Source organism: Nerophis ophidion, linkage group LG11 (assembly GCF_033978795.1).
Source record: "Nerophis ophidion isolate RoL-2023_Sa linkage group LG11, RoL_Noph_v1.0, whole genome shotgun sequence".
Taxonomy (NCBI): Eukaryota; Metazoa; Chordata; class Actinopteri; order Syngnathiformes; family Syngnathidae; genus Nerophis; species Nerophis ophidion.
Window position 1 is genome coordinate 66,121,456 of NC_084621.1, and position 19,919 is coordinate 66,141,374.

Here is a 19,919-nt window from a genome sequence, read left to right on the forward strand (position 1 = left end):
AAGATTCTAAAACACCTCAAACACTTGCAGATCAGTACAGGGATGGACTTAACACCCACAAGGAAGCGATATGTGGGGAAAGTAGGGCCAATTGCTGAAAAGGATCCATATAAGTTGTTTACTAGTGAAATCATTCTATCACATACAGTAAGCACACGCTCTAGAGCAGTGGTTCTCAACCTTTTTTCAGTGATGTACCCCCTGTGAACATTTTTTTAAATTCAAGTACCCCCTAATCAGAGCAAAGCATTTTTGCTTGAATAAAAGAGATAAAGAAGTAAAATACAGCACTATGTCATCAGTTTCTGATTTATTAAATTGTGTAACAGTGCACAATATTGCACATTTTTAGTGGTCTTTCTTGAACTATTTGGAAACGGAGATATAAAAGTAACTAAAAACGTGTTGAAAAATAAACAAATGATTCAATTATAAATAAAGATTTCTACACATAGAAGTAATCATCAACTTAAAGTGCCCTCTTTGGGGATTGTAATAGAGATCCATTTGGATTCATCAACTTAATTCTAAACATTTCTTCACCCAAAAGAATATTTTAAACATAAACAATATTTATGGAACATGTCCACAAAAAAATCTAGCTGTCAACACTGAATATTGCATTGTTGCATTTCTTTTCACAGTTTATGAACTTACATTCATATTTTGTTGAAGTATTATTCAATAAATGTATGTATAAGGGATTTTTGAATTGTTGCTATTTTTAGAATATTTGTAAAAAATCTCACGTACCCCTTGGCATACCTTCAAGTACCCCCAGGGGGACGCGTACCCCCATTTGAGAACCACTGCTCTAGCCTAATAACTCATAGTAGTGCATTCACAGCAGTATAACTCTTACTTTATACATATTTATTTTTTCCAGTAATATCAATTCAGCTGCTCAAACATTGTAAACTGCTACCAGTACTCGTCTTTTTTCCAAACTCTTGTACAACGATTGCCATTAAAAGCTTTAAAGGTTGTCGGCCTTCAATCAGTTTGTTTGAGTGAGGACCCTGAAAGCAAGGAAGATATGTGAATGTCATCTTGTCTTGCTAAAGAAATAACTACTTCTTGTTTATTGGCACGATATTTGCAAGGCATCCACTAATAGCAGGTGAAATACATAACTGATATAAAATGAGCTCAGCACATTTAAATGCTATCCACATTTACATCTAAATTCTGTTTGAGGCTTGCAATCCATAATCTCCTATCTTTTTAGACGATTATTCTGTCTGTGCAGACTGCAGACGGTAGTTCTTCTGATGATTTAGTTCTGATTGCTCAGTTCTGACAGCTGAACACACTGCAAAAAGGCTTCTCTTTAGCTTTAGCAGAGGTGCTAACAGACAATGTTTTGTTGCGCTTTCCTCCACTATGGCCGACTTTCTGGTTGCTAGTACATGAAAACACTCCAAATGAAGCACGTTGTAAAACTTTAGAGCAGGGGTGGGCATTACGTCGATCGCGATCGACTGGTCGATCTCGGAGGGTGTGTCAGTCGATCTCAAGCCAGGCATTAAAAAATAGACATAAAAATGAGCAATCATCAATCATACCAAGACTTCACTTTCGTCAGTTGTTTGACATTCTCGGCACCCGAGGATCTTGTGAGATGACGCTGGCTGCTGCGAGCTCATATTTAAGAAAAAAATCACTAACAGGGCGGACGCAGAGAAACACATTTTATTTCTAGAGACTCCGTACCTACTGTCAAAACTCTAAAGACCGACTGCACAGTTCCTGTCTTCACCATAAAAGACCTGTTTCATCCTGCCTGTGCTAACAAAATAAGAGTCTCAGAAAGCTAGCGTGCACAAGCCAGCAAGCTACGGAGTTTGATGCCAATGTATTTCTCCCCCGCCCTCAGCGACCGCTTTCTCACTTGCTTGCCCACCCGCACAGTCACTGACGTCACTCACCTGCTGCCAGACATTAAAGGGCCACACACATATGCTACTCTCATAACAAAGTGTTTAAAAACCAGTATGCAAGTTGGACAAATGAGATGCCAAATCCAACCACTTTCATGTGGTATTGGACAGAAAGGAGGACTTTTTTTTTCCTCCATTTGAAAATGGGGACGTTATCAGCACCACTGTCTAATTCCAATCAATGCAAGTCATCAGAATCAGGTAATACACCAACTTATATTCTTGTCTTCATGAAAGAAAGGAATCTATGTGTGTTAAACATGCTTGTATTATCATTAAACACCATTAACTTGTTAACAAAAATGTCTCTTTCATAAATAAATACATATAAATTATAAATAGAAATGAGGTAGATCTCCTCGACTTGGTCAATTGAAAAGTAGCTCACCTGCAGAAAAAGTGTGAGCGCCCCTGCTTTAGAGCATTGGAATTTTTTGGGACAATGAGAGAAATGGCCGTTGCAATGTTTGCCAATTGTCATTTCAGAGTTCCAAACAATTATTTTATGTTTTTATAAAGGTTAAGCATTTTATTTTCCAATGTAAAATAGCAATCAATATATTCATTCCTGGCCTCTGATTGTCCTTTCTGTCCTTGTACTTTTTTGTCAGTATTGATCCTAAATTTAGTTCATTAAAATAAAAAGCACCACACCTTTTAAAAATGTTTTCTTTTCTTTATTTTTACACGAAAACACATTTAAGCAGTACATTGTACGACTGGAAATATATAACCTATTATTTGCACACTATTATTGACTCGTGATGCACCAAAAATTTGTCCAGTGAAAAAAGACTTTCATCACTGAAACCGAGCTCCGAAACAGGATGTTGTGATGACGTATCCAATACACACGTGTATCCACAGACAGCCATCTACAAAATGTGCAAATATTTTAAAAGAACAGTAGCGGCTTTTAAGGACAAAAGGCTGGAGCAGCATTGTAAAGTAAGTGTAAAGTCAGGTTTGCTGTTCGTCTTAGACTTAGACTTATACTAACTTTAATGATCCAGAAGGGAAATTGTTCAATACAGTATCTCAGTTACAATGATGGAAAGTGTGAGGATGGAAAGGACAATGCAGGTTTAAATGGACTAAATATAGCAATATAACATATATGCGAATATATACTTAATGAGTACAGTATATTGTATATACAGATATATTATGTCTATAACACAGGGGTAGGGAACCTATGGCTCGCTCGTGAGCCAGATGTGGCTCTTTTGATGACTGCATCTGGCTCTCGGATAAATCTGAGCTGACATCGCTTGACACGATAAGTAATGAATAATTCCACTTGTTAAAAATAACCTTCAAAATATAAAACATTCTCATGCTTTTTTATGTTCAAGAAGTTGCGTTAATGGTAAGAAGTCATTTATTTATTATTGGTTAGTGTGGGGCTTGCCCTCCTGGGGGTTCTTCAGACCACCAAGCACCGACATGAGAGCCTGTTTTAGGGTTACAATATTGTTTTATTTTTCAATATATACCGAGGATGTCGTTGTGGTTTGTGCAGCCCTTTGAGACACTAGTGATTTAGGGCTATATAAGTAAACATTGATTGATTGATTGAATAAGTCTCTCAGTTGCTTTCCAGCAATTGTCTTTTTCTCTTTAGTTCTCGCTCGCGCTCAGTCTCCAGTTTCAACCCCGTCCCTCCTCCTGGCTGCTGCTTATAACAGAGCGACAGGTGATTAGATAACAAGGCCCAGATGGGCCATCTACGCACCTGTCGCTGATTTCGAGGCCGGTCCTGGCACACCCTGCTTCGCTGCAGGCCCACAGGCCACGTCCCCTCCACAGTTAGCATCAGAATAACAATGTTATTCCAAAGAATAAGAGAAGAAATGTTGGTTTTACTTAAAAATGCATGCGTTTAGTTGTGTTCAGTGTTATGGCTCTTTCCGAAATACATTTTAAAATATTTGGCTTTCTTGGCTCGCTCAGCCAAAAAGGTTCCCGACCCCTGCTATAACATATATACCAATTACCATGTGCAATATTACAGTATATGTGGCCGTCCCAGCATAAAATAGAGAGTAAATCCAGCAGAAAATAGAAGAGAAGTAGCTGACATAGAAGGTGTCAGGTAATAGGCAGATATCATCTATTGCTGTATGGAGAGTGATTATAAAGCTGGATGGAGTGCAGAATGAAGGAGTTCTTGAATCCCACAGTGCGGGAAGGACGCTGAAGGAGCCTGTTGGAGTATGAACTCCGCTGTCCCTCAATTGTCTGGATTGGGTGGGCAGGATAGTCCATGATGGCCAGCAGTTTGTCCAGTGTCCTCCTGTCCCTCACTGACACAAACGCCTCCAACTGTGAACCAATAGTTTGGCCGGCTTTCCGGATCAGTTTATCAATCTGGTTTAAGTCCGTTTTGCTGGTGCTGCTCCCCCAACAGACCACTGCAAAGTACAGGGCACTGGCCACAACAGACTGATAAAAGATCTCCAACAGCTTGCTGCACACATTAAAGGACCTAAGCTTCCTCAGGAAAAAGTCTGCTCATGCCCTTCTTGTAAACAGCATTGCAGTTGTCCTTCCAGTCCAGTCTGCTGTTCGAATGGACTCCCAGGTACATATGCTGCCCCACTATTGCCACCTCCCAGCCTTGGATCTTGATGACAACAGAAATAATCTAACACGAGCACAGTCTATAATAACAGTAGAAAAATATAATACATTTGTTAGTCGTTATTAATTAGGCAAAAGTCACTAAGAGAATTGGATAAGTTTTAAAAACTTAAATGTTGAACAAAGTACATTGTACGATAAGAAGCAACAAATGCAGCTGGGATAGGCTCCAGCTTCTCCGCAACCTTGAGAGGGACAAGCGGTAGAAAAATGGATGGATGGAACAAAAACTACAGCTTTACGATATAAGAAAACATGTATACTATTTTTAGCGTTTTTAAAGGAAATATATGCATCATCACAGAATATGCAAATTATATGATGGCGTCATATTGGCCACGCCCCCACCGCCACAAGTGTATTGGCAATCTGGGGAAAAACCTGCATGGTCTTTAAAAATAAAAATAAAGATTCTTAATTTCAACTTGTGGAATTTAACATAAGATGATAGTTAATGATAGATGATGTGAATTCTCCCTGCCCACTGGGTGTGAGTTTTTCTTGCCCTTTTGTGGGTTCTTCCGAGGATGTTGTAGTCGTAATGATTTGTGCAGTCCTTTGAGACATTTGTGATTTGGGGCTATATAAATAAACATTGATTGATTGATAATAAAGTTGTATGCTGACTACTCAGTTTGTCTGTAGATTGGCATCAATGCGGTTTTGAAAAGGTTTGACCTTTTGCCCTCTGCTCTAGATATCCGTCTGCCAAAAGAAGCAATTACATTAAACATGGCTGCCTGGCCCCATTCTGTTGCCCTTGGCAACAGCTGGCTGAGGAGTGGGATCTTATCGGAAATGAGGCGGTGGCAAGGAAAGGAGCCAGTCAGACTGAAAGCACATCAGTGGTAGAGTCGGAGATGACATCACCTCCTACACTCTTCACTGTCCTCAGGTATATTGTGTTGTCTCCCTCCTTTTGTCATGTTGTCCAAGGAAACTTGCTCGATTTTTAGCATGCAGCCGCAGACAATACTCACCTCCTAGTGGACTTTATGTACCGCATCTAGTTCTGATGAATGTTCCTTTGTACTAAGCAGTGCCTCTTTTATTGCAACGTGCCAGAGATACAGTTGTGATCAAAATTATTCAACCCCCACACAATTTTGGTGTTTTAGCAAGTTGGACATTTATTCCGTATTTTGTTTATAGTCATATCAAATAAAGATGCATTAAATAGACAAATGCATCTTGAATTACATTATATTTTGTAACATACCAAACAGTGTCATTTCTCTTAATATATCATTGACAAAATTATTCAACCCCTTTAAGATCATAACTCTTATAAACAGAATTTGAATAAGGTCTTTTTAATCAGGTGTTGAAAACACCTGTAGATGTGATTAGAACCATAACGAGCAACAATTAAACTGATTGAAAGACTGTGATGCTCAGCTTCTTGTAGATGGTCAATGGTGTATTTGCAACATGGTGAAGTCCAGGGAGTGGTCAAAGAAGTCGAGAGAGGAGGTAATTTCTCTTCATAAGAAAGGATATGGATATAAGAAAATAGCAAAGACATTACACATTCCAAGAGACACAGTTGGGAGCATAATTCGCAAGTTTAAAGCTAAAGGCACAGTGGAAACACTACCTGGGTGTGGTAGAAAGAGGATGCTGTGTGCAACTGCTGTCTGGTTTTTGAAGTGTACAGTGGTGAAAAACCCCCGGGTAACAGCTGAGGAACTACAACAGGACATTGCATAGGTGGGAACGCAGGTTTCGTCCCAGACAATAAGGCGCGCACTACGAGATGAAGGCCTCCATGCCAGAACTCCCAGGCGCACCCCACTTCTGACTACCAGGCACAAGAAAAATAGACTCCAGTATGCCAAAAATCATCTGGAAAAACCCCAAAGGTTTTGGGAAACTGTTCTATGGAGTGATGAGACAAAAGTGGAACTCTTTGTGCCTATGAATCAACGTTATGTCTGGAGGAGAAAAAATGAAGCTTACAAAGAGAAGAACACCTTGCCTACTGTTAAGCATGGTGGGGGGTCAATCATGCTCTGGGGCTGTTTCTCTGCCTCAGGTACCGGGAATCTCCAGCGCGTTCAAGGCATTATGAATTCTATTTCCTAGCAGGATATATTAGCTGCAAATGTCATGAAGTCAGTGATGAAGCTGAGGCTTGGGAGACGTTGGACCTTCCAACAGGACAACCATCCCAAGCATACCTCCAAATCAACATCAGAGTGGTTGCAGAAGAAGGGCTGGAAGACTCTGGAGTGGCCTTCACAGTCGCCAGACCTAAATCCTATAGAAAAGCTGTGGTGGGACTTGAAGAAGGCAGTTGCAGCACGCAAGCCCAAGAATATGAATGAACTGGAGGCCTTTGCCCAAGAGGAATGGGCTAAAATACCTGTAGATGGTTGCAAGAAGCTTGTGTCCGGTTATGTATCACCTTTGAAGGATGTCATTACTGCCAAAGGGTGTTCTACTAAGTACTAAAGATGCATGTAACTAGGGGGTTGAATCATTTTGTCAATGAGATATTAAGAAAAATGTCCTTTTTTGGTATTTTGTAAAATACCAATTTAAGTTGCATTTGTCTATTTGATACATCTTTATTTGATATGACTATAAACAAAATACGGAATAAATGTCCAACTTGCTAAAACACCAAAAAGAGACTACTTTTAGCCGTAAGTGGTGCTGGGCTAATATGTCCCCTCCAACCAATAACGTCACAAACACGCGTCATCATTCCGCGACGTTTTCAACAAGAAACTCCGCGGGATATTTAAAATTGCAATTTAGTAAACTAAAAAGGCCGTATTGGCATGTGTTGCAATGTTAATATTTCATCATTGATATATAAACTATCAGACTGCGTGGTCGGTAGTAGTGGCTTTCAGTAGGCCTTTAAAGGTGCTGTCCACGCATGTGGCCACTAAGGCCTTTAGAGTTAATGCCGATTAATCCCACTTGGTGGATCTGGTGGTCAATGGCAGTAGAAAGTGTTCTACAATGGCAGTACTCGACCAGGAGTGCGCAAACGTTTTGCTCAAAATGTGGCAAAAAATTTTATGTTGAGCATGAAACACCAATTGTCTAGATGTAAATAATAAAGTTGATTGTAATAATTGTGAATAATCATAATAGATGACAACAAGTTAGCCATCAATGATTGTGTGACTTTAGGGGTGTCCCAGAACAACTTTTTACTTCCTGTACACTGGCGGTGCTACACCTGGGTTACGGAGGGTTATAACCCTGTCACAAATCTGTTTAGCCCCACTTAAGCTCCCCTCAGCATTTTAAGGTTATTGTATTTCCTTGAATTTCTCTTATGTGTGACTGCCATCTACTGGTCATACTTATTTCACCATGTACCAAATGAAATTACTTTGAGGTCGGTAAGCACAACCGAAATTATTCCGTACATTTGGCACACAGACTTATGAGGCGCACTGTCGAGTTTGGAGAAAATGAAAGGATTTTAAGTGACTAACATACTTTTCGGACTGTAAAACGCAAACAGAGAACTATCGTGGGCATGAAAATCACTAACCTCTCTATTATTAACTGTCTGCAATGGGCTTAAGCTGTTTTTAAGTTGAAGTGTAGTGATAATTGCATGCACCTGGGGATAGGTTGATTGGCAACACTAAATTGGCCCTAGTGTGTGAATGTGAGTGTGAATGTTGTCTGTCTATCTGTGTTGGCCCTGCGATGTGGTGGCGACTTGTCCAGGGTGTACGCCGCCTTCTGCCCGATTGTAGCTGAGATAGGCACCAGCGCCCCCCGCAACCCCAAAGGGAATAATGGGCAGAAAATGGATGGATGCAATGGGCTTAAGCTGTTTTTAAGTTGAAGTGTAGTTTGTGCAGCCCTTTGAGACACTAGTGATTTAGGGCTAAAATAAGTAAACATTGATTGATAATTGCTGGCAACGATAATTATGATGCATATTAAAAATGTGGATTGTGTTGGACTATAAAAAGATGAACGTGTCCTCTTCAGTGGACATGCATAATAGGCCTACTGTTGTCCAACATGTGTAACAGATAAAATGAACAAATAAATGTCCACTACAGAGGACACTAGTTGTCAGGAGGATGGAGACGTGTTGGATCTGTTCTGGTCGTCTTCATTGTAACTCACCTTGTGTCCCAGAAACATAAAGTCACTGAGGCTGCTGTCCGCTTGGTGCAAACCCACTTCATCCAAAGGTCAAAGGTCGTGCCGTGGGAGGGAAACGGCACCTCTGGACCAGGCGGCCAGGCTGACTTTCCTAGCAAGGCACGGGATGAGTCTGGTGTGGGTCCGTCTGTCACTGCTGTCCAAGGGCCGCCCAGACCTCCATGCGCTGGTTAGTGCGCCCACATCAGAGGACCTGAAGCTGCTCAGCAAAGGTCCCGGCAGCAGCGGGCCTCAGGAGCGCCTCCACAAGGACACTTTTAAAAGTACAATCAAGCCCAGTAAGAAGCGTACCAAGAAGGACGTTCGGTCTCCTGCTCTGCCTGAGAGCCGAGACGTGACCTCGGACTGTGACCCGGTGCCAGGAGTGTGGCCCAACCCGCTGCCAAACGTCACCTCTCACTGCTCCCGGGCGACGCTGGGCTGGGTGACTCAGGGCGACTTCTCCCTGTCAGCAGGATGTGGCGAGGCTCTGGGCTTTGTGAGCGTCAGTGCCCTCATTCACACCCTCATCAGTCAGCCGCTGGAACACAGAGGAACACTTCTGCTACGCAACCCGTCGTCTCTCCACTACCGCTTTGCTAAAGTCAACATCGAAGTTTGAGCTTCACGCAGAACAAAACAGTATTTTTGTATCATGTTTTGTTTTTACGCAAATCTTCAAGTTTTGACGACATGATGTCTGCTGTAGACCAACATGCATGAGAATTATTTTTGTTATTTTAGCACTCGAGGATTGAACCTAATCTGAACATTTTCCTTTCAGTTAACTGGATGCTCTATAGCTATATGATCATGTTTGTGTGTATAATTATTTGAACCTATCTGCTGTTCAAATAAATGTTTTAAATGCATCTATCCAGACTGAAAACATTTTGTGTAAAGTGGGGAACCAGCTGTCACTTGTAAACACCAAATGACACAACAGGCAGTTTAAGTTAAAGGGGAGCTTTATCACAATTTCTGAAGGGTTAAAACCAATAAAAATCACTTCCCAGTGTCTTATTTTATTTTTCGAAGTTTTTCTCAAAATTTTACCTATCACGCAATATCCCAAAAAACGGCTTCAAAGTGCCTGATTTAACCGTCGTTATATCCACCCGTCTATTGTCCTGTGACGTCACAGCCTGACCACACAAACAAACATGGCGGTTAGCACAGAAAGGTGTAGCGATATTAGCTCGGATTCAGACTCGGTTTTCAGCGGCGAAAGCGATTCAGATCACGCATGTATTGAAACGGATGGTTGGAGTGTGGAGGCAGGTACCGAAAACTAAATTAAAGAAGAAACAGAAGCTTTTAAATAAATGATAAATGGGTTGTACTTGTATAGCGCTTTTCTACCTTCAAGGTACTCAAAGCGCTTTGACACTACTTCCACATTTACCCATTCACACACACACTGATGGAGGGAGCTGCCATGCAAGGCGCCAACCAGCACCCATCAGGAGCAAGGGTGAAGTGTCTTGCTCAGGACACAACGGACGTGACGAGGTTGGTACTAGGTGGGATTTGAACCAGGGACCCTCGGGTTGCGCACAGCCACTCTCCCGCCACGCCTTTTGAGCCATATCACGACAGACAGCGGCACGGGAGGAAGCCCGGACGAATTCGGCGATCGCCTTCTAACCAACGATTGGTATGTGTTTGTTTGGCATTAAATGTGGGTGGAGGGAAAGCTGAGATATAGCTACAAAAGAGGCATAATGATGCAATATGTACATACAGCTAGCCTAAATAGCATGTTAGCATCGATTAGCTTGCAGTCATGCTGTGACCAAATATGTCTGATTAGCACACTCCACATAAGTCAATAACATCAACAAAACTCACCTTTGTGATTTTGTTGACTTTATCGTTGGAAATGCATCTGCTTTGAGTGTCGCAGGATATCCACACATCTCTGTGCCATCTCTGTCGTAGCATAGCTGTCGTCGGTAAAGTGTGCGGAACAAACGAGGGACTTTCGCATCTTTTGACCACTGTTGCAACTTGAATCCGTCCCTGATCGTGTTGTTACACCCTCCGACAACACACCGACGAGGCATGATGTCTCCAAGGTACGGGAAAACAGTCGGAAAAACGGAAAATAACAGAGCTGATTTGACTTGGTGTGTGTAATGTGTTTGAGAAAATGGCGGGTCGCTTCACGATGTGACGTCACGGGTGAAAGGTCATTGCTCCGACAGGCGGACAATTGAAAGGCGTTTAAATCGCCAAATTCACCCTTTTAGAGTTTGGAAATCGGTTAAAAAAACATGGTCTTATTTTCTGCACCATCAAGGTATATATTGACACTTACATAGGTCTGGTGATAATGTTCCCCTTTTAAGGAACTGAACTTGCACTTAAACATTAAATATTTAGCTTTCGCGTCCTTTGGTTGGTAGGTTTGGTTGCTTGGCAACCCCGTAAGTTTTTATGTGCTGGTCTGAGGTTTACTTGAGGGAAGGTGTTCTGCAGACGAGTGTTGCATAGGGTTTAGAGATGCTGCTTTTTACGAAACACTTGTTTTGACTCCACCATCTGGACAAAAGTGCTTTTTATTTGATGTGTAGACCTAATCATTGTCCTTTACTGTACAAGTTGACACACATTGGACTCGTCAAGATTTCCACCTGAACAAGCTGATACTAAGTTACTAAGTTCTTATTTTGAGCGATGTTCATCCAATAATCCTGCAACAACAACAAAACGTAGGAAAGAAAAGTTTTTGCAATGATGCACCTACAGTGGGGCAAAAAAGTATTTAGTCAGCCACCGATTGTGCAAGTTCTCCCACTTAAAATGATGACAGAGGTCTGTAATTTTCATCATAGGTACACTTCAACTGTGAGAGACAGAATGTGAAAAAAAAAATCCAGGAATTCACATTGTAGGAATTTTAAAGATTTGTAAATGATGGTGGAAAATAAGTATTTGGTCAACCATTCAAAGCTCTCACTGATGGAAGGAGGTTTTGGCTCAAAATCTCACGATACATGGCCCCATTCATTCTTTCCTTAACACGGATCAATCGTCCTGTCCCCTTAGCAGAAAAACAGCCCCAAAGCATGTTGTTTCCACCCCCATGCTTCACAGTAGGTTTGGTGTTCTTGGGATGCAACTCAGTATTCTTCTTCCTCCAAACACGACGAGTTGAGTTTGTACCAAAATGGATACATGGATGATACAGCAGAAGATTGGGAGAATGTCATGTGGTCAGATGAAACCAAAATAGAACTTTTTGGTATAAACTCAACTCGTCGTGTTTGGAGGAAGAAGAATACTGAGTTGCATCCCAAGAACACCAGACCTACTGTGAAGCATGGGGGTGGAAACATCATGCTTTGGGGCTGTTTTTCTGCTAAGGGGACAGGACGATTGATCCGTGTTAAGGAAAGAATGAATGGGGCCATGTATCGTGAGATTTTGAGCCAAAACCTCCTTCCATCAGTGAAAGCTTTGAATGGTTGACCAAATACTTATTTTCCACCATCATTTACAAATAAATTCTTTAAAATTCCTACAATGTGAATTATTGGATTTTTTTTCACATTCTGTCTCTCACAGTTGAAGTGTACCTATGATGAAAATTACAGACCTCTGTCATCATTTTAAGTGGGAGAACTTGCACAATCGCTGGCTGACTAAATACTTTTTTGCCCCACTGTATGTTCACACACTTCCTCAAAGTCCTCCTAAGACTCGTCGGTTTTCCCAGCCCTGTGACACATGAGTTTGTCTGCCAGTGATCCGTACGTTCGAGTCTTCGCCTCAGGCTGCACTTTGTCCCCGTGTCTTCTTCCTGTGAATAACAAAGCGAAACTCTCATTTTGCCTTTGAACTCTTCCATCCTAGAAATGTCAACATTTCACCTGACACAGAGCGATAGAGGATGTCCGCCAACAAGTTAAATATTTTGACTGGCTCTTTCAACCCTGTGTGATTATACACACACAGGATCCAGAAGGACTCCACTAATAAAGACGTCAGCAATAAATCTACAGTATAAGCCAAAAGTTTGGACACACCTTCTCATTCAATGGGTTTTCTTTATTATCATGACTATTTACATAGTAGATTGTCACTGAAGTCGTCACAACTATGACACCTGTGAAATCAAGAGAAAGCTTTGAGATAATAAACTATTCAAAACCCACCTGGGACCATATCCGTCGCAATAGTGTTAGCGTCTTGTTGCTTTGCTTTCGGTCTGTTTCGGGCTATCAGGAAAACTCCAAGGAAAGACAAAATACACCTAAAAACAGAAAGGGGCCACTTCAGTCCATTTGAACTATTGATAAGCAGAAGCTGTTTTATAGTCGGTCCTCACCCAAAGAGGAACATGAAAATATTCAACAATGCCAAGCCTTCAAATTCCTGGTAAAAGATTATACCTGGAATGCAAAATGGAGCGTTAAAATTCAACATCAATAAGTCCTGCAGGAGAGAGTCTTTAGTGGAAGGCAGGTCATAAATAATGCTTGCAAGAAGAATTTACAGTACATATTTAACAGGACCACAAACAAAGTTTTAAACTTTTGGGTTTTTAATGATTTATTTGGATGGGACAGTTACGGAACGTAACCGTAGTTCTATAAAAAAAGGTCAACACGCCATTGTATGGTCACTCTCTCCGACGGTGAGCTGTTCAGCAGACAACACCATGTCAGGGTCTATAAGTTCAGCTGTGCGACCACCATGTTCTGTATCTTTTCTCCGACTGAGGCTGAACCCGCCCTCGGAATGACGCTGCGAGCTGGCGTGTTGACCTTAATTCATAGAACCACAGTTGCGTTCCGTAACCATCCGTTCTAATTCATATCAGGTCAACAAACCATCGTATGAGTACCAAATAAGGTCAGGAAGGAGGTGATGTGAGGCCAAAAGCTATTCGAAGAACAGTTCGGTTCAGAGCACTGTTTATTGAGGAAAGCCTCAGGTTGTGATTGAACAGTCAAAGGCCGATGCAGAAACCATTTTCAACTGAGAAAAAAAAGTTCTCATAAACAGAAACTTAAGTCTCACCTTGAAACTCATCTGTATACTCTAGCCTTTAAATAGACCTCCTTTTTAGACCAGTTGATCTGCCGCTGCTTTTCTTTCTCCTATGTCCCCCCCTCCCTTGTGGAGGGGGTCCGGTCCGATGACCATGGATGAAGTACTGGCTGTCCAGAGTTGAGACCCAGGATGGACCGCTCGCCTGTATCGGTTTAAGCTGCTGATCCGCCTCCGCTTGAGATGGTTTCCTGTGGACGGGACTCTCGCTGCTGTCTTGGATCCGCTTGAACTGAACTCTCGCGGCTGTGTTGGAGCCACTATGGATTGAACTTTCACAGTATCATGTTAGACCCGCTCGACATCCATTGCTTTCGGTCCCCTAGAGGGGGGGGTTCCCCACATCTGAGGTCCTCTCCAAGGTTTGTCATAGTCAGCATTGTCACTGGCGTCCCACTGGGTGTGAATTCTCCCTGCCCACTGGGTGTGAGTTTTCCTTGCCCTTTTGTGGGTTCTTCCGAGGATGTTGTAGTCGTAATGATTTGTGCAGTCCTTTGAGACATTTGTGATTTGGGGCTATATAAATAAACGATTGATTGATTGAAACTTCTTAATCAATAAAATACAACTACCGGGTGAATACCAACCTTAAAACCATGGTTCGGCATGGCAGGAAAAGCACAGTTCACTTTGCCTTCTTCCAGACCCAGAACGGCAGAGGCCATCGATGGAGCAACATTTAGCCTGTAAAACCTTGCAAAGGTCTCAAGCGAGTTCCAACCGGCCGTCGAACAAATGTCCTCAGAGAGAGCCCCCTTGAAGAGCTCCCAAGAGGCAGCCATCCCTGTGATGGGGTTGGGGCACCACTCCCCTAAATGAAGGGACCCCAGCACCATCATAGGGCAGCGGTATGGCCTCAATAACCCAGCGGCCCAAGTGCTACTTTGACAGGGCTTGGCCCAGCTTAGCTTCCCCATAGCACACAAAAAGCTGATCTATGTGCGGTCAATGTACACCCACAGGGACCTGACCGGACAGACTAAGTGCAACTGGACTGCTTCAGCAGATTCATGGGGAGGAGGATGAAAGGGTTCCAGAACCAAGTGCCTCAACACAAAAGAGCGAGGCAACGTCTTTTGTAAAAAAATAACTGGATTAGGTAGGAGAGAGATGGCAGATCCTTCTCCTCCTACTCTCAGACCAGACGGATGCACAGACAGGGCATGCACTTCAGAGACCCGCTTTGCTGAACCTACGGCTAGGAGAACGGCTGTTTTGAGGAAAAGCTTCAGCCCCAATTTGGGCAAAGGCTCAAAAGAAGGCTCCGACAGAGCCCACAGCATTAACTGCAAATCCCACGATGGGACCCTGTAGGACTTTGGTGGTCATATATGTTGAAAAACTGGCTAAAGAGGGGCTGTGAGCCCACTGTCCTATCTTCAATATGGATGTGATGGTCAGGTATGACTGCCATGTAGCCCCATAATGTGCATTATCTCCAACCTTTCTCCTGCAGTTTCTGTAAAAGTTAGAGGATCCTCCGTGTTCCAAAGGAGACAAGGTTACAGCCCTTTTCTGCAAAATTGTTTCTTTCTACCAGAGAAAATCACCTTGGCAGAGGGAGCTCTGGCTGCCTGCTCGGTAGCCATAACAGCAGGATTGAAGCTACAATGCAGACCCCGTCTAGGGGCCAGACAATGCAGCCTATAAATCCCCGGGTTCTGGTGTTGGAGCTGCCCTCGAGCCTGCAACAGCATTTCTGGCCTGACTGGGAGACACCTTGGGGTTCCTGACCGCAGCCTCTGCAAGGTCGCCATCCAAGTCTGATGTGGTCAATCTGCGCCACAAGCAGAACCCTGGCCTTCACCATCCCCTGCTTGGCCAGAATGGCTGTATGAGGGGAAAGGAAGGAAACGCATACAGAAGGCCCTGAGCCACCAGGCTGCAAGAGTGCCCACCACCAGCGTCACACAGGCCCCGCTACTGAGTACTACAGCGGATAATGGATTATCTCCAGTGAGACAAATCAGGTCCATCTTGAGCATGAGAGTTTATCTGCTAGGTCGTGTTGGGTCCATGACCGCAGACCTCCCTGGTGGTTGATGTAGGCAACCATGTTTGAAGTGTTGCTTTGAACCAACACATACTTACCCGAATCACGGTACGGAAATACACCTAGGTCCGATTCACTGCCTCCAGTTCTAGCAGGATGATGTGAACCCCCCTCTAAAAGTGCTCCCATAGATTCTCCCCCAGCCTGCTTCTGAGGAATCCGTAATGGTCGCCCTTGAGCACTCAGGGCTCGGTGGAACTCCTTCCTTGGGCCAAGGGCTGTAGTCCACCATGTAATTGCTGGGAGCTAGCACTCAGACCATCCTTGTTGAGGCTGCCCTCGTGCCTGGCAAGCCAACACTGCAATGGCCCCATATGAAGCAATACCTGGGGAATCACCTGGGATGTTGCCGTCATGCGGCTCAACAGCCTCTGCCAAGCATCCATCCATCCATCCATTTCCTACCGCTTATTCCCTGTCGGGGTCGCGGGGGGCGCTGGCGCCTATCTCAGCTACAATCGGGCGGAAGGCAGTGTACACCCTGGACAAGTTGCCACCTCATCGCAGGGCCAACACAGATAGACGGACAACATTCACACTCACATTCACACACTAGGGCCAATTTAGTGTTGCCAATCAACCTGTCCCCAGGTGCATGTCTTTGGAAGTGGGAGGAAGCCGGAGTACCCGGAGGGAACCCACGCATTCACGGGGAGAACATGCAAACTCCACACAGAAAGATCCCGAGCCTGGATTTGAACCCAGGACTGCAGGACCTTCGTATTGTGAGGCAGACGCACTAACCCCTCTTCCACCGTGAAGCCCTCTGCCAAGCAGCCAAACGAAACAACACGGTGGGCCAAACTTGGCCATGGGCCCCATTTTGGAAACCTCTGCTTTCAGTTCAAAATAGGACAGAGACGTCCGTTCTTCTTTGTAACCAGTAAGAAGGTCGACTAAAACCATTGGCACATCTTACGGCCGGGTACGGGTGTTATTGCCAAGATCTCTGCCACAATGGACAGAATATATGTCATGTTGCTTAAGAAGGTAGCATAATTCCAGAAAAAGTGGTGTTCTGATCCGGAACTGGAGTCTGTACCCTGACTTCAGTGTATTCAGAGCCCCAGGGCAGTGAGTACATTGGCGCCAGTGAGCAAGGTGACGCGTAAAGCAGTGGGCCAATAACCGTCAGCGATACAAACGGCCGCCAGCCGACTGGGGTCTGGTGCACCTGAGATCAATCAATCAATCAATGTTTACTTATATAGCCCTAAATCACTAGTGTCTCAAAGGGCTGCACAAACCACCACGACATCCTCGGTAGGCCCACATAAGGGCAAGGAAAACTCACACCCAGTGGGACATCGGTGACAATAATGACTATGAGAACCTTGGAGAGGAGGAAAGCAATGGATGTCGAGCGGGTCTAACATGATACTGTGAAAGTTCAATCCACAATGGATCCAACACAGTCGCGAGAGTCCAGTCCAAAGCGGATCCAACACAGCAGCGAGAGTCCCGTTCACAGCGGAGCCAGCAGGAAACCATCCCAAGCGGAGGCGGATCAGCAGCGCAGAGATGTCCCCAGCCGATACACAGGCGAGCAGTACATGGCCACCGGACCGGACCGGACCCCCTCCACTCGGGAGAGTGGGACATAGAAGAAAAAGAAAAGAAACAGCAGATCAACTGGTCTAAAAAGGGAGTCTATTTAAAGGCTAGAGTATACAAATGAGTTTTAAGGTGAGACTTAAATGCTTCTACTGAGGTGGCATCTCGAACTGTTACCGGGAGGGCATTCCAGAGTACTGGAGCCCGAACGGAAAACGCTCTATAGCCCGCAGACTTTTTTTGGGCTTTGGGAATCACTAACAAGATGGCATTAATGTAAGGCTGGTACATCCCACAGAGCGCGTCAGCTCCCTCGCCCTACAAGACTGTTCCAAGGATGTCTCAGAGGCTGGACCAAAAATCTCTCCTGGCAGCACTGAAGCCGGCAGACTTGGCATCGCACTGAGGCCAATGAGTGACCAAAAACCTGAACATGTGCACTGGTTGCCCGCAGCTACATGTCCTTTGTGTCAAGCATTTTAGCCATTTTACCACTCGGGGCTGCTAAAGAAACATCTTGCAGCAGACTTTCGATTCAAAGCAGCAACAGGGAATTGGTGCTTGCCAGCCTGGCTGCTAAAGCTGAGGCATGATAAGCTCGGCGGAGCCGGTTATCAGTTGCCCTGCAGGTTGATTTGCATTCTTGCCAGCTCTTGCCACAGCTCCTGCTAGCATAGCAAAAGTAGACCCTACTTTGAGTGCCGTGACCATCCAATATGTTTCCACGATTTTGGCCGGCTGGGTCATCAGGAGGGCTGCGGAACGGGGACACCCTGTTTTTGTAATGACATTTTTTTTATATTATTGTAACACTTTGTGTCAAGCTTCACTCCTTGGAAGAGAATATTTATTTCTCACAGCCAAACCAGTCCATCCTTCTCTTTTGGAGTCGTCTGGTAATGGCAACATGCGAGGCTTCAGCAGCGACATGCGTGTTGCATTCATGTCATGTTTGGCTGACTTAAAGGGGAACATTATCACCAGACCTATGTAAGCATCAATATATACCTTGATGTTGCAGAAAAAAGACCAAATATTTTTTTAACCGAATTCCGAACTCTAAATGGGTGAATTTTGGCGAATTAAACGCCATTCTAATTATCGCTTTCAGAGCAATGATGTCAGAAAGTGACGTCACCTAGGTAGTCAACGCCATTTTCTCTACCACATTACACGCAGCAAGTCAAATCAGCTCTGTTATTTTCCGTTTTTTCTACTGTTTTGCGGTACCTTGGAGACATCATGCCTCGTCGGTGTGTTGTCGGAGGGTGTAACAACACGATCAGGGACGGATTCAAGTTGCTTTTCGTAGAATGTGCATCGATTATCACGGCATGCTAATCGATGCTAACATGCTTTTTAGGCTAGCTGTATGTACATATTGCATCGTTATGCCTCATTTGTAGCTATATTTGCATCCAGCCTTTCCCTCCACCCACATTTAATGCCAAACAAACACATACCGATCGACTGATTTAAGTTGCTCCAGTGTCAAGAGATGCGAAAGTCCCTCGTTTGGTTTTTACCGGCAATGCTACGACAGAGATGGCAAGAATGTCTGTATATCCTGCAAAACTCAAAGCAGATGCATTCCCAACGATAAAGTCAACGAAATCACAAAGGTGAGTTTTGTTGATGTTGTTGACTTATGTGCTAATCAGACATATTTGGTCACGGCATGACTGCCAGCTAATCGATGCTAACATGCTATTTAGGCTAGCTGTATGACAATTTGTAGCTGTATTTGCATCCAGCGTTTCCTTCCACCCACATTTAATGCCAAACAAACACTTACCAATCGACGGATTTAAGTTGATCCAGTGTCACAAGATGCGAAACTTCCGATCGTTGGTCTGCACATTTTACCGGCGATGCTAAGGCAAACATGGCCGAATAGCGTCAATAGCTATTCGCTCAATAGCTTCAGTTTCTTCTTCAATTTCGTTTTCGCTATCTGCCTCCATACTCCAACCATCCGTTTCAATACATGCCTAATCTGTTGAATCGCGTAAACCGCTGAAATCCGAGTCTGAATCCGAGTTAATTTCGCTATATCTTGCTGTGCTATCCACCATCTGTTTGTATTGGCATCGCTATGTGACGTCACAGGGAAATGGACAGTGGCTTCGCAGATAGCGAAAATCAGGCACTTTGAAGCTTTTTTTAGGGATATTCTGGGACGGGTAAAATAAAAAAAAAAACTTCAAAAAATAAAATAAGCCACTGGGAATGGATTTTTATTGGTTTTAACACTTCTGAAATTGTGATAATGTTCCCCTTTAATGTTTGAAGCACAAAATCAGAGGACCAGGACCAGCTAATCGGTGCTAACATGCTATTTAGGCTAGCTGTATGACAATTTGTAGCTGTATTTGCATCCAGCGTTTCCTTCCACCCACATTTAATGTCAAACAAACACTTACCAATCGACAGATTTAAGTTGATCCAATGTCACAAGATGCGAAACTTCCGATCGTTGGTCTGCACATTTTACCGGCGATGCTAAGGCAAACATGGCCGAATAGCGTCAATAGCTATTCGCT

At 43.7% G+C, this 19,919-nt stretch overlaps 2 protein-coding genes across 4 annotated transcripts in view; one reads left to right on the top strand and one right to left on the bottom strand.

The window, feature by feature from the left end:
- Positions 1–9,583, top strand: part of pop1 (POP1 homolog, ribonuclease P/MRP subunit) — a 34,581-nt gene extending 24,998 nt beyond the window's left edge. The window contains exons 15-16 of the mRNA XM_061916526.1: positions 5,281–5,478; positions 8,706–9,583. Coding sequence (XP_061772510.1) covers positions 5,281–5,478; positions 8,706–9,333 — 826 coding nt within the window. The 3' untranslated portion in view covers positions 9,334–9,583. The remainder of the gene's footprint in view (positions 1–5,280; positions 5,479–8,705) is intronic.
- Positions 9,584–12,334: 2,751 nt separating this feature from the next.
- The window catches only part of LOC133562373 (NIPA-like protein 2), a 76,995-nt gene continuing 69,410 nt past the window's right edge, over positions 12,335–19,919 (bottom strand). For all 3 annotated transcript variants that reach the window (XM_061916528.1, XM_061916527.1, XM_061916529.1), the window contains 3 exons: positions 13,045–13,108; positions 12,872–12,969; positions 12,335–12,516 (listed from right to left, as the gene is read on the bottom strand). In XM_061916528.1, the coding sequence (XP_061772512.1) occupies positions 12,410–12,516; positions 12,872–12,969; positions 13,045–13,108 (269 nt within the window). In that variant the 3' untranslated portion in view covers positions 12,335–12,409. The remainder of the gene's footprint in view (positions 12,517–12,871; positions 12,970–13,044; positions 13,109–19,919) is intronic.